Source organism: Botrytis byssoidea (assembly GCF_014898295.1).
Source record: "Botrytis byssoidea strain MUCL 94 chromosome Unknown BBYS_014, whole genome shotgun sequence".
NCBI classification, from domain to species: Eukaryota; Fungi; Ascomycota; class Leotiomycetes; order Helotiales; family Sclerotiniaceae; genus Botrytis; species Botrytis byssoidea.
In genome coordinates this window covers 656,430-670,750 of record NW_024065855.1, presented here as the reverse complement: position 1 = coordinate 670,750, position 14,321 = coordinate 656,430, and the positions used below count along the sequence as shown (strand labels likewise).

The 14,321-nt window shown below is 43.0% G+C and overlaps 6 protein-coding genes across 6 annotated transcripts; 3 read left to right on the top strand and 3 right to left on the bottom strand.

The window, feature by feature from the left end:
- Nucleotides 1-1,104: 1,104 nt before the first annotated feature.
- On the bottom strand, nucleotides 1,105-2,424 carry EAE97_007357 (uncharacterized protein; the record flags this gene model as incomplete). Its single annotated transcript, XM_038877872.1, has 3 exons — nucleotides 1,105-1,843; nucleotides 1,890-2,022; nucleotides 2,391-2,424. 3 exons carry the CDS (start codon nucleotides 2,422-2,424, stop codon nucleotides 1,105-1,107), a joined length of 906 nt encoding a protein of 301 aa, XP_038731357.1.
- A 751-nt stretch (nucleotides 2,425-3,175) lies between these two features.
- On the bottom strand, nucleotides 3,176-5,948 carry EAE97_007356 (uncharacterized protein; the record flags this gene model as incomplete). Its single annotated transcript, XM_038877871.1, has 2 exons — nucleotides 3,176-5,718; nucleotides 5,771-5,948. The coding sequence occupies 2 exons, from the start codon at nucleotides 5,946-5,948 to the stop codon at nucleotides 3,176-3,178; spliced, it is 2,721 nt and encodes a 906-aa protein (XP_038731356.1).
- Nucleotides 5,949-7,988: 2,040 nt separating this feature from the next.
- EAE97_007355 (uncharacterized protein) lies at nucleotides 7,989-8,645 on the top strand (the record flags this gene model as incomplete). The annotated part of the gene is made up of 1 exon (XM_038877870.1): nucleotides 7,989-8,645. The coding sequence occupies one exon, from the start codon at nucleotides 7,989-7,991 to the stop codon at nucleotides 8,643-8,645; it is 657 nt and encodes a 218-aa protein (XP_038731355.1).
- A 1,083-nt stretch (nucleotides 8,646-9,728) lies between these two features.
- EAE97_007354 (uncharacterized protein) lies at nucleotides 9,729-11,632 on the top strand (the record flags this gene model as incomplete). The annotated part of the gene is made up of 2 exons (XM_038877869.1): nucleotides 9,729-9,812; nucleotides 9,944-11,632. The coding sequence occupies 2 exons, from the start codon at nucleotides 9,729-9,731 to the stop codon at nucleotides 11,630-11,632; spliced, it is 1,773 nt and encodes a 590-aa protein (XP_038731354.1).
- Nucleotides 11,633-12,217: 585 nt separating this feature from the next.
- On the bottom strand, nucleotides 12,218-12,763 carry EAE97_007353 (uncharacterized protein; the record flags this gene model as incomplete). The annotated part of the gene is made up of 3 exons (XM_038877868.1): nucleotides 12,218-12,344; nucleotides 12,450-12,486; nucleotides 12,544-12,763. 3 exons carry the CDS (start codon nucleotides 12,761-12,763, stop codon nucleotides 12,218-12,220), a joined length of 384 nt encoding a protein of 127 aa, XP_038731353.1.
- Nucleotides 12,764-13,054: 291 nt separating this feature from the next.
- On the top strand, nucleotides 13,055-14,158 carry EAE97_007352 (uncharacterized protein; the record flags this gene model as incomplete). Its single annotated transcript, XM_038877867.1, has 1 exon — nucleotides 13,055-14,158. The coding sequence occupies one exon, from the start codon at nucleotides 13,055-13,057 to the stop codon at nucleotides 14,156-14,158; it is 1,104 nt and encodes a 367-aa protein (XP_038731352.1).
- Between the last annotated feature and the right edge of the window lie 163 nt (nucleotides 14,159-14,321).

Here is a 14,321-nt window from a genome sequence, read left to right as displayed (position 1 = left end):
CTTGTGAGTAATTGCGGTCTCTTAATCAAGTTCTGAAAGTGATTCGTCAGTTGTTTGGCAATGGAGAAGATGTTTCTCAAAGAGAATTATGGCGGAAGTTTCTCAACTTAATTCGTAAGCTTGAGGAGCCTGAAGATTGCGGAATCATCCCAACGAATATTGAATTGTAAATTTCACTTTACCTGGAGTCCGCAATCTTGGGCGGCTATCATGTGATGAATATCAGACTATTATGAATTTTCAAGTATGATATTTTGACTAGACACTTGATTTAAAGGCAAGTCTTCAACATTCATAAGACTGGCACTAAGGTTAATGGTCACAAGCTTACCCATATCAATGCTAGGGTTTCTCTCTTGAAATGCCGTGATACTGGTTCATTCTTCCACGAGCAATATTTGCGCCATGAATGCCACAGCTGTAAGCTGAGTAACAGTTTTCAAAAAACGCTGGCAAATCATAGGTTATAAAGTTCTCTCGAGGCTAGAGATGTGGTTGCTCGATGTAGTAACGTCACAAGAAACTTCAAGCTATGCATATCGCTGACTCAGTTTCAAGGAAACGTTTCATATGAGCATATCAGGATTACAGATGGAAAGAGAGCATGTAAGTAAGTATCATCATTTGAGGATCAATCACTGGATACTGCTGGTTTGAGAAAACTGAGAGAAGTTTAAAATGCATTGATAACTCCAGAAGAAGCTAAAGTAGCTGCATTGATCCTATTTTCGTGTGTCTATATTCATGAACTTTCGAGACTCCTGCAATACATTCCATACTCAAAAAAGAACTGCATCCGTGTTTAGAACCTGGAAACTAAATCGTCGTAGTATCTGCAACGAAATATAGTTGATCCCTCGCATGAGCTCTCGAGGTATCTGGGAAGAAGAATAGAAGAAGATCTGAGCTGCCGAAAGTCTAGAGTACAATCCAGCTCTGGAAATTCATGACGCCTGAAGCCTATGAATACCCGCATTCGAGAAAATGAGTGAAAGAACCTTGATAGCCCAAATGAATTGAACCTGTCAATTAACCTGAAGAACGGTAAAAACTTAGAAGTCAAACCATCGCGTTGACAGACTGCAACAAAAACTTTTGATAGCTTTAAGAAAGCCTTTGTTTCTTCAACGGTGAAGCTATCTTCTTTTTCAACTCCTCAATAGAAAGAGCCGTAACCTTTCCTTCACTGCAATAATCTTTTGCCGTGCACTTCTCATTTTTCCCATGTACATGGAATCGACAGCCAGGGCCTGTGCGTGGGTCTTTGATGTTGAATCTCCTACTTATTTCTAGATAATCGAGAGCGAAATCTTCATTTTCCATAGCAGACAATAGCTGGGCAGTTGAAAGCCTGAGATCTTTGCCTTCATTGCGCATGGTATATGCAGTCAATTCGGCAATATACTTTCTCAATTTCGAATTTTTGGAAACTGTGTCATAAATAAACTTGATCTCATTAGGCATGTAAAAGCATGATTGCGAACAATCAAACCTCCGTTCAATGTCCATGAATCGATCCATAAGCTCTGAAAGAGACAAATCATCCGCAAGTGGGTAGAGAGATTCGGTACTCCATGATCTATGGAGATCTGTCGTAGCATTCTCGTCATTCTCGTCATCAAGCACAAAGATCGCACGCAAACTATCTGTGTGCACCCACTCCATAAGCACGTCGAAAGTGTTTGGGTGCGCTTCTGGAAATTCGATAATCGATTTGTGGCTGTCTTCGAGGAGTTGCGCAAAATGAGGTATTCTGTCGCAAAGGAGTTTCTTATGTATATGAAAAGTCTTCTGGTCACCATTTTCGCCTACAGCAATCTGGATTACCTCTGTTCCTAATGTACTAGTTCTGTTAGTTTACGTTTTCAGTCCACGATGATGATACGTACTCTGAAAAAGTGGTTTTGAGCTCCTCGAAAGGGTCTTTCTGTTCTTGAATATCGAGCTGTTGCTCAGAAGGTGAACTAGAGCGACTGCGCTCTAGAGATATGGCTTCGTGCAGTACTTCAATACCCGTGATTTCTGAAAATTCCGTTCGTAATATGTCGTTTGAGCACGTAGCAAAATAGGTGAGACTACCACGATCAACTTCGACTTCGCTGATGGGAAAGTTGTAGAAAGATCGGCGAAGATAAAGAATGCAGTGTGCACTAAGGGATTATTTGATTTTCAAGCCTGGCTTGAGAGATCGAGTTTTTAGGTGTGAAATCAAGGTTGAGGTTGGAAAAAGAAAGTAATTTTTATTATGTGTTACGGGGTATAGTTGCGAGAAAGGAGCTAGCGACGCGTCGAGGCTACTTGCATGACATTCACTACCAAAACACCAAATTCATATATGAAATTTACATTTCGTTTTCATCCTATTATTGATCAATGTTCAATGAACAAACCTGCAAAACTTTTAGATCTGGGTTTAGAAATCATATTCCCGAGTTTTTTACACCCAGCTCCACCCTTTTCAACCAGTACTTGTGCATAATCATATAACCACCAGTGGGTGTACGGACTCACGGGACAGTACAAAAATAAACTTATAAGTACCTTTTGACATATCGAATCATTTATTTTAAAAATTGTTTATAATTCTTGATTAAAGATAAAATAATCAAAATACAAATTTCGATATCCAACAATTGAAGAATGAATTTATGAAAAATATTGAAAATTGGGAAGTGTCCCGTCAATCCATGCACCCACTGGTGAACCAACCATGGGAGAAAGGGTGAAAAGACGTTGACTTCACGGTTAACTTGACGGCTCAATTCACTTTGACCTATCACTCTGTTCAAGACCAGTCAGTTAGATTGTATATTTAGCTATCAACATCTTGTAGATGGGAAGTACTCAAAGGGTCTCAGCTAATTTTGAATTTCACTTCACATACCACGATAGTCAAAAGAAAGGCCATATCTTAAAATCATCAGCTTAAATTTCATTTTATTTCACCCCCAATCTCTTAATTCTATTCATACAAGATACAACAATGCAATAGGTAATAAGTCCCCACCAAATCCAGCCATGCAAACCGGCCGATCCGATCCGATCCCATCCCTGAGAAAATAAAAAAGAAATATAAAGAAATCCAATAATCCATCCATCGGTCCTTCCAAAATGCAAATATCGTTCATAGCACATCTAACCTGGCCTTTCATTACCCCCATCCAGAGCATTTCATTTAAACATCAACGAATCTGGCAAGACGACCATTGACAGATCGCTTGTAGGCACCCTTGACTCCGATACAGACGGCTTGTCCGACAGTCAACTTACACTCGCTTCCGAGAGCAGGGTTCCAGAGATTAAGGTTAGCGGCGCTGACACCGTAGTAGTTCTCAATGTTGGTGCAAGAGCAGCTGTTATCTTCAATAGTGACCCATTTGTCACAGGTGGAGATTGTACCTGTGGCAGTTGGAGCTGGGGCAACGGTTCCAGTGGCAGTCTTGGTTGGAATGACGGTTGCGGAGGCTTTGGTGGTGGTGGAGCTTGCTACGACGGTGCTGGAAACTTTGGTGGAAGAGGCAGCAATGGAAGAAACTTTGCTGGTCTCAAGACCAAGAGCGGAAGATGTAGAAGATCCTCCATAAACTGAAGCACCAGCTGTAGTGGTTACCTTAGCTGAAGAAGAGGAAGCTTTGCTAGTCTCGAGACTGAGAGCGGAAGAAGTGGAAGAGGCAGCAATGGAAGAAACTTTGCTTGTCTCAAGACCAAGAGCAGAAGAAGTGGAAGATCCTCCGTAAACTGGAGCACCAGCTGTAGTGGTTACCTTAGCTGAAGAAGAGGAAGCTTTGCTAGTCTCGAGACCGAGAGCCGATGTGGCGGATGAACCGATAGCAGTCTTGACCGAGCTAACTCCTGAAGCAGAGATGTAAACTGAGCTGCTAATCACAACAGTACCAGAAGTCTTGACAATGGAAGTACTGGCACCTTTGATGGATGAAGCGGTAGTATCAGGGTGAGTACCGTAAGAGGCAGCCGAGGAAACACCGGTACCAGTGACTTTGCTAGATGAGGATACTCCAGTTCCGGAGAGCTTTGTAGAAGTAGAATAAACTGGGGCAGTTCCGTAGCCAAGTGCAGAAGAGGAAGCTGGAGCAGATCCATATCCGTGAGCAGATGATGAAACGGCAGTTCCAACAATCTTGCTGGTACCGTATCCGGAAATACCAGTGCCGGTTATCTTGCTTGAAGAGGGTCCGGTACCAGAGACCTTGATAGAAGAAGGTACGATGGTTCCAGAGACCTTGATAGATGAAGATGCGCCGGTTCCAGAAACCTTGATACTAGTAGCTGATGCTGATCCTGAAGTTTTATGAGTTGTACTGGCAGATACGGCTGATGCTTTGGATGAAGAACCAGCACTAGTCACCTTGGCGGAGGTGGTAGCAGCGGCTTTGGTGGTGGAAACTGCGTTAGCAGAAGAGACTGGAACGGTACCGACAGTCTTGATCGAGACACCCTTGCCACCGGCTGGAAGAGTTGGGCCCAGAGGGAAACATTTGTCAATAGGAGTGATCAAGTTGTTGTTGGCGTAGATGGAGGTTTTTGCCTTCCAGCTCTTGTCTCCGCCAGATTCAGTGTAAACACCAAGGTTGAGGTCAACACCAACAGTTGCACCTAGAGTGACACCGAAAACATCGGCTGATCCAGGGCATACACCTTGAGTGTTGAATTCGGCTCCAAGATCAATTTTGACATCTGGTATTCTGAGAAAGAGTCCACCTCCGAAGCCCCACTTGCTGAGAACGGTAAGTCCGACATCAAGACCAAGTTCGGTGTACAATTGCAAGCTTCCATCGACCTCAACGCTGACCTTAGGAGTTTGAGGAGTTGCGGTTGGAACCCAGCCTTTGAAGCTAGAATCAACACCGCTAATACCAAGAACAGCGGAGGAAGAGTCTGGGATGGCAACGTTGACACCAGCGCTGATCGAAGCACTTCCTTCGATACCGCTAAGAGCGAAACCGGCATCGACGCTGAATTGAGGACCCAAGTCAATGATCTTGGGGATAGACCAACCTGGAAGACCAACAGTAACCAAGTTCCAGTCTTTGGACCATCCACTACCTAATGTACCGGAAACGGAAAATCCAAGAGCCAAGTTAGCACCTAAACCTTTTGGAGTGGCAGTGATAGAGATAGACTTGACACTGGTTGGAATGCCAATGATGGTGTTCATAACAATCTTTCCTTGAACATCGATACTACCGGTGGTAGCACAGCCAGGACAGTCAATGGAAAAGTCGAGTCCATTGTTGGTAGATTTACTGAAGAATGTCTGAGGAAGACTGTGGGCCATGTTAAGAGATAGAGTCTTGCTAACAGTATCGGTTCTCTTTGATGAAGAGGATGTTGACATGGCACCAAATTCAATAACGGCACCAGACATGACATCATCCCAGTCTGAAAGAGTAGCATTGAAGTTGACGATGAAGTTTTGCTCATCATAGACATCGACTCCGTGAACAACCCATGGCTGTCTACCAGATTCCGATGCAGCAGCGCACGCACCCCAGTTATTGATCATGAAAAATGTACGATTCTCATGAAAGTTGACCCAGGACCAATCGGAAATGGCAGCTTGGAAAGTAGCATTGTCTTTGAAGGTGAGCACAAGATCACCGTTGCATTGCACGTCTGTGAGACTGTCGGCAAAATGTTCGGTGGAGATAACAAGTTCGGTTTCGCCTGTGTTAAGGGTTACGTTGACAAAAGTCGATCCTATTTTTCGTTAAATCATCGTTGTGGAATTGATAGGGAAAAGGCAACATACCATTTGATGATCCCCAAATAAGACTGAGTTCACTTTGAAGAGTGACGCTAGGTGGTGCATCTCTTCTCTGAAGACCAAGATCCCTTGGATGATATGGGACTAGAGTTTCTTTGATAGCTTGAGCAGTGCAAATCTGCCATAAAGAAAGAGCCGCAAGGGCAAAGACTGATTGACGCATGATATAGAAATTATGATTGCAATTTCGAAGAAAAATGAAGGAAATGTGAAAATTGGTTATTCGAATCAAAAACAGCACTCAATGAATGAATGAAACGGATCGATAGACCCTAGGAAAGGAAAAAAGAATGACTAGAGAGGTGCTGTAAAGAGAATGTGAAATGAGATGTAGAGAGGAAGGTAGGAGTCAGTAACACTCCTCTGTCTTATATATCGACCATCCTCTCTCCCTCGAGACTCACAAGATGGAATAATCAGATCAATCATCACGCAATTTACATGATCATAGAAGGATTTCTGTGAACCTGGTGGTGAGAGGTGCCAAGAACTGCCTGGATTCTTGTGTATGTGTTTTCGACCCAGCCAAGCGAGTCATGAAGATTCATTTTTAGAGGACTTCCTCCAAAAACTTATTATAACAATAGAAAAGCAGTATATTCTTCGCAGGATGCTGACTGTGAGGAAATTTTGGGTGCTCCTTCAACAGCATTACCTAGGAGAACATGGTGGTATCCACGTGAGAAGCTAATTTCTCGGGATGATCAAACACATCGGCTTGAACGGCATGTCAACCTCAACTCTCGAACGGTTTTGAAGGAACAACTTGATGATCAGGTACTCCCATAAACCGGTAGGAAAGTATCAAGAATAGATGTTCTCCATGTGAGTACGTAAGCCTCAACTAGAGATGAGGTTACAGAAGGATGTTGAAGGAAGAATGTGGGAGACAAGGGACATAACGTGCTAATCTTAATTGAGGCTATACGTAAAGTGACCAATAAACAAATGTATGGCGATATGTACAGGAGGTGGAAAATGTTGATAGGTACGAATAAGAACATAGGGCAGACGATGATGACTAGCCCATAACAACTCGCTAGTGCTTATGCCTATATTCCCCTGTAGGTTTGAGAACTCCCCCGCACCCACGGTTCCTATCATAGTTTTAAGCACTGGCCTGATCAGCGCCTGCCAATCAACAGGGAGAATTATCAGCCACAGATGGTAACTGTAATTGGCTGAAACTTTACGATCAAAAGAATGTGGACGCCTAATTCTGTGTTCGAATTGTGAATAATGCGGAATCTGAAATACGACAATCACTTCTGCTCATAATGTGTGTGAAGTTTTTGTAGGATGATGGGAATGACGATATGTGCTTATCAAAACTAGCTGAGTAATAAATCCAGAGGTCTACTGATAAGTGGCCCATGACAATAATGTGGAGAAATCATTTACTACGATTCAAGAGGGGAGACAAATCGATCCTACTCGTCTCGAAGACGATTCAGGGAAAGAAGCAGAAGACAGAGAATGGAAGTTGCTCGTGTTGGGGGCTGTTGGTTTGTAAGACCAGGAAGCTATTTTTGTGCTGACTTAAAATTACTGCGCCTGTGAGATACAACCACATCAATGCAATGCAATGCAATATAGCTACAGCCATAATTGTTGAGAAAATTTTCAATAACACCGGCCTCTTTCGAGAAATGCCATTGGATGCCAATTCACTGGAAACAAATAATATGCTATTCTGTGGCTTGTAATTGCTGCAGGTACCCGGCACAGCCTTGATTGCTTATTCCAACTGTTGTATTACACAAATTGCTCTGCCCCGGTAATTGCGTCTGACTATCCGGTATTTATAGAATCCTTTCAAATAAGCCTTCAGGATTTTGCAATGTAGTACTGAGTACGAAGTGAATAAAGAGCTTTAAAAGGTCTTAAGAATCCTTACAATTTCCGCCTCACAAAGATTTTTCTCTTATCAACATTCACTTTTTTGCCAATTTCCTTTAAGCAAACGGAAAATATCATCTGCTTTTTTTCTTTCCAATTTAAATTATTCAAAATACGGCACTAGCGACTCAGCTGCTGCGCCTGCTTCGGTTATCTCATTGCTTTTCAAATCCTTCTCCATTTAAGGTCAACAACCTTTCAATTTTTACAAACTCAAACCATCAACCTTACGAACACAAAACTTCGACCAACACAAGCATCAAACCTTCGAACAACTTCAACTCTTCAATTATCAACCGCCAAGATGAGTTGCACTGATCCTAACGACAATCTCTTCCCTGTTCTCGTGCTCGCCGGCAGCGACGAATACGTCAATGCTTGCACTGCAGGTAACATCACCTCCAACTCTGCCGCTGTGAGCGCCATGAAAAAGTGTTGCGGTAGCGCCCCCGTCAATGTTATCATGGACGGTTGCTACAGTTACTGCAATGTTACTAGCAGTGCTGATCAACAAGCTTTCGAACAATGCTTCGGCTCAAGTGCTGGTATTACAATAGATGTCGATTACGGCTGCACCTTGGATGACACTTCAGGACATGAGATTCCTGGCAGCGGTACCATCACCCCAAGCTCCACTGGAACATCAGCTGCAATTGCCACTCTTGTTCCTATCACCGTTACTACATCCTCCGGTTCTACTACCACTACCGCAACTTCTGGTCGAGCCACCGCAACTTCTGGTCAAGCCACCGCAACAGTCGCTGCCAACTCAACCTCGGCCTCTCCTTCTGCCTCTGCCTCCGGCACCGAAAAGCCTTCGACAACCAGCAAGACTTCAGGTTCGGCTTCCTCTTCCGCTGCTACTGCTTCCACCACTGCCAACGCTGGTCCAACCGTCAAGCAATTCTCCAAGGGTGCTATGGTCGTTATCGCACTTGCTTTCGCCCGCCTTTTGGTTTAAGTGTGAAGGATTATGAAGGAGATTGCAGACCAAAAAGAATGATTGATTCTCGTGGTGGGATAGAATAATATGTTGTGGATTTGGGGACAAATTAACTACGTGGATTATTGAATTTGACGGACTGCATTTTCGAAATACAATTGGCGCATTATAGGAGCATAATGGTGGTGCATAGCGTGTTTAACTCTGGGTTTCATGACTATACATTCTAAAATCGAATTTACTTCTTTCGATTACATGTCTATGTCTCCAACTTTGTTTCCAAGTGATGTGATGATTGTAAGATTGTAAACTGTGAATGTTGGAAGCTTCACCGCAATATGTATGGGTGAGGCACAGGATTTGAAGCCGCATCCAACACGGACAACGCGAGACAAATGAAGGAATTGAAGGAAATGTAAGCCATGGGGGCAAGAGCGATGTAACTACACAAGGATCAAGGTGTAACCATCTGAAAGCCAATGAAATTTCAAGATGAGAAATTCATCTAATAGACTCATATGCGATTACCAAATATCAAGAGAAGACTCACAGCCACTTAATTGTCTACCTGTAAGCATCACTTGGGCATCCATACCAATTAATCATATTTGTTGCAACGATGTTTGATTAGCCGGGAATCAGTTTTGATTGTGAATATTGAAAAGAATGAAAACGAGGGATGAGACGAGATCAAGAGATAGGATGATGATTACTAATGCGCTAGTCCCAATCAAGTGTGAAGGAGTACAAGGGTAATTTACGTGCCCTAATCTTAGAAGAACGATCATGACTAAGGTTAGCACGTGAGTGCTTCGCAAAAACAATTCTGTCTGTCTCGCGACAATGATTCAAAGACGAAGGGAATCCATCGCCCAGTATATTTCGAGAAAACAAAAAAAGTTCATTTGATGGCGTAACCCGTTCTATGCCTGAAGTTGGCCCAATAAGCAATGCTGATATCGATTGCCGCATTCTCATCTTCATAGGTGGGGGTTCAAGTAATCATCAATATGTGACGAGAAAGGAATCATCGCGAAATGCGTTGTACTTGCTGTATTTCTTGGAGCCATATCATCAAGTAATTATCCTTCCATAGATGAAATGGCCGATTCTCAAATCGCCTTGACAGACTCTCCAACCTGGAGTCCTTTGCTCTACCGACCTTTGGGTGCCGATGAGATTCGGGTTTTATGTCTCGAGCCAAGTTCCCGTTCAGATCCTGATGATTTTGATATGATTTCATGTTAAATGCGTCCGATTAAACTCGAAAACTAGGTGTATCTTATGAATTTATCGACAGTGAAGCGACATCCTAGAGGGAGTGGAGAGGTCTTCATCAAAAGCCATATGATTATACGACATTGTTTAAACCTAGAAGGGGACTTTTTGACCGCCCTTTGAAAGCATATATCAGGACCTTGAAAGCGATTCAAAGCAGATCCGACGAAGCTATTGCGCCCACGGAAAGTTCATCCCATCTCTCAGATAGATATGTTGCACTATCATATGTCTGGGGATCTCCCGCGGAAAAAAAGACAATCTTAGTCAATGGGATTGAGATGCAAGTCACCCAGAATCTACACACTGCGTTGATTGAATTGCGAAGGTCAAATTGGGTCAGAAGGCGTGTTAACTTGTGGATTGATGCGTTGTGTATTAATCAAGATGATTTAGATGAGCGCGAGCAGCAAGTAAAGCTCATGCGAGATATATATGCTATGGCATGGCAAGTGGTAGTCTCACTTGGTTCGAGCACTTCAAATACGACCATGGCATATACAGCATTACAGTGGTTAGTTCATGAGATAGGGTCGGATGAAAAGCTGAGAGAATTCGCAGTAAAATATGGAAACCTGCATCATAATACCGCCAATGCAGTTGAGTCAGCGCCTCACACTTTGCCATGGCATGAATTTGCGTATGAATCCCTCCGTTCATTTTTTGCATGCCAGTATTGGCATCGTCTTTGGATTTTGCAAGAATTGGCCATGGATAGAATGGATGCACCTATTATCTGGGGGGATCATTCTATGTGCCTACGTGATATATGGAAAGCTTGTCATATGATAGAAAGGCAAGAGGATACTATTTTGCGGTATATCACGACACATACAAATGATGCTGATCGGCATACAACCGTAGCTACAATAGATCGACGAATAGAAGACCGCGAGGGAACTCCTGGACAACAGTGGAAATATCTTATCCGTATTCAAAATATGCGTGAGTTGAATCAGGGAGGGGGGGTTAGGACTGCTCTACCGGCTCTTGAATTGGCAAGACAAGCGCAAGCTACCGATGCACGGGATAAGGTCTATGGGATTCTTGCTATACCTTGCGTCAAAGGACTGACAAACATGTCACCCAATTACCGAATCGAGCTTCCCGAGATATTTACCAATTTCACACGTGAAATAATCTCGAATAATGAACACGGTTTGGACATTCTCAGATTGGTTCATTCTCCTGTTGATAAAATCATGCTATCATCAACACTTGCAAGTAATCCTCGTTGGATGCGTCAAATGATAGCAGGTCGTTTCGTAGAGGTTGCAACACCTTGTATACATAAGTTACCCTCTTGGGTGGTTTGTTGGTCATGCACGGCCGCACCGATCATGTTTCTTCCTGGCATTTACAAAGCAGGTCTTGGCTTCACACACCCTTCACCTCCAGTATTTCTTCATGATAACTTTATATCACTACATGCCGTATTTATTGATTCGATAGCTAGCCTTTCAACATTCAACGCTCACGAAAATGATGAAAAGTTCCCGAAGAACCACATCAGTGCAATCTCTATCCAAAATGAATATGGCACCATCGATGGTCTCAAAGAAGCATTCTGGAGAACCATTGTAGCGGATACCACGCCTAACGGCGAGAAACCTCCTCCTTCGTGGGCAGTCCTTCGTTTACCAAAATTATGGTCAGTTTTTGGTACAACAGAAGGCGGCAGTTCAGGTCTGGATTTTAGTCTGCATGGCTTTGCGCAACGGAACTGAGAACTGCTCATTTGTGGAACACGTTTCAAAGATCTTGTAGCCGATGCTAATATCATCGAGGAAAGAAAAGTATTTAGAAATGAGGAAAGAAGCACGAGTAATGATGACTTGCGGGATTCTTTGACGTGGGCTGCCAATGTTCTTGCGTGGCGGAGATTATTTGGAACTCAAAATGGTAGGATTGGCCTTACAGTCGCGGCTGCTATGATAGGTGACTCAATTGTGGTGCTACCTGAATGTAGTGTCCCTCTAATTGTGAGAAGGGATAGAAAAGTTTGGAGACTGATAGGAGAGTGCTTTGTTTATGGGTTGATGAATGGGGAAACAGCAGACTTGGTGGGGAGAGGAATGGTACCAATTGAAGAGATAAAACTTCATTGATAGCATCAAAGAGATCGATGGCCAAGTCATCTTTAACTTTATGTAGTCCAAAAGTATGGCTACGAGCATAATATCTGCCAGAGGGGAGCTTGAATTTATCGTATGCACAATAACTCTTGATAGAAAGAACACGAGGTGCTTTAGCATTAAATTTCCAAGGAGACAATTGATCAAAGCCATCGAGTATGTAGCTCCTGAATACAACTACTTCAAAACGCAGACTGCTTCTACATTATTCCCATATATATCCGAGACAAAAGCCGCATAGTATGGCTGCCGACTCATCTCCTTTCGAATTCCCGGCGGTCCATTATCATGTCCGCCATTTTGTCTAGAACGCTGTCAGTTATCCAGGGTATAAACTTTTCAACAATTAACAAGAGAAAGAAGAAGATGTTCCAAGAAAACTGATTAATTATCTTTACATCCAACTTACAAAGCGATTTCATAAAACTGATCTACGGCCTCTCGATCTATTTATATTTCATCAGCTAGCTGCAATTATTTCCATACCTGGTAGGTATTCTTACTCGGAGCATCAAACGCAACATGCGTTGGCAACGGCGTTTGACCTTCAGACAATTTCTGCAGCCAAAAATAAGGATAATCACTACCATATCCAATAAGAGCATCGTTATTTGCGCAGATCATCTCGGTATAGCTTAAGGGTTTTAATACTACCTCATAGAATGAACGCAGAGCTTGGAATTTGGCTGCGGAAGCGTTGAAGAAGATATGGTTGATTGTCATTTTGCGAGTGGTAAGTTCATGAATGATAAGTTTTTTAGTAAATGAGGGTAGATAGTGGTGATTTATATATCTGCGTTGCGTGATGGAAGTGAGGGGTCCCTTGACGAATCCTTTGAATAAGCAGCTCGGAGGTCCGAGTATATTGGTTACACCAAACGTCGTTCCTGGATATCGCGCTTTCTACTTCGCAACGCCATTTTCAGTGCGAACTCAATGTCCGGAGCTTGGTAAGTGTGATATTCCAACTTAGTAATGTAAAAAAGAAAAAGGGGGATCTACAAGTTGTATAAAATGATTGAAATATATCATCATGAGACCGTATCTATCAAACTTTCCACACAGCGGTCCAAGAAGAAGAAGAAGAAGAAGAAGAAGAAGAAAATAAACAGCATGGCATCATTCATCATATACGGCGCAACAGGGTACTCTGGCCGATTGGCAAGTGAGTATGCAAAGAATCTCAACCTCGACTTCTCAATTGCTGGCAGGACAGAGCATAAGCTCAAGAGCCTAGCATCTCTACTCGACGTCTCTTATTCGGTCTTTGATATTAATCAAGTTGGTTTGACCGATTCGGTATTAAAAGAAGCTTCCGTCTTCCTCAACTGTGCCGGTCCTTTCGTGCACACATCCAAGCCGCTTATCGAAGCATGCATCCGAAACAAAGTACATTACCTTGATATCGCAGCAGAATTAGACAGTTATCAGCATGCGCAGAAACTTGACAAAGAGGCACGAGATGCCAACGTTATGCTTATGCCCGGGTGTGGAGGAAGCGTCGTCATGTTGGGCTGCCTTTCTGCTCATGTTGTCGAGAAAGTCAAAACCCCGATCAAAATTGAAATTGCCTTGCGCATCGCTGGGTCGATATCACGAGGGTCGGCAAAAAGTGCTGCAGAAAGTGTAACAAGCCAGTGTCTTCAGCTTGTTAACGGATTATTGGTTGGACAAGATGTCAGCAATACTGCTGAATTCGATTTTGATGATGGCAATGGACATGTCACATCCTTTCCGGTGACATTTCCCGATCTCCTCACCATACAGAAATCTACAAATGTGCTCAACATCGCAACATATGTGGATATCTCCGATGCGAACTTTCCGACTGGAGATCTTGCTTTGCTGCCGGAAGGTCCAACGGCCGCGGAAAGGAAGACTACACCATATCATGCAACAGTCAGTGTCACATCTGAACAAGGAGTTACCCGGAGAGCCGCTCTCCACACAATGAATGGCTATACCTTCACTTCAATGGCATCAGTGCAAGCTGCCAAGCGAGTGATGAATCATCAGGCTATACCAGGCTTTCAGACGCCTGTTGAAGTATTTGGGAAGGAGTTTGTTCTCACTATACCAGGCTCCAATATCGTAGATCTCCAAAATCCCAACGAATAGTTTTGAATATGATCAAGATACTTGACTTAATTTTGTAATGGGTGGAATGGTTTTCCATGGTACAATCTGGGAAATATGAGCAGATTATATCATCAGTAGAGAATGAAAAACAATAAAATATATCTCATAAACCTTATACCGTGGATGAATAACTAAAGCTTTA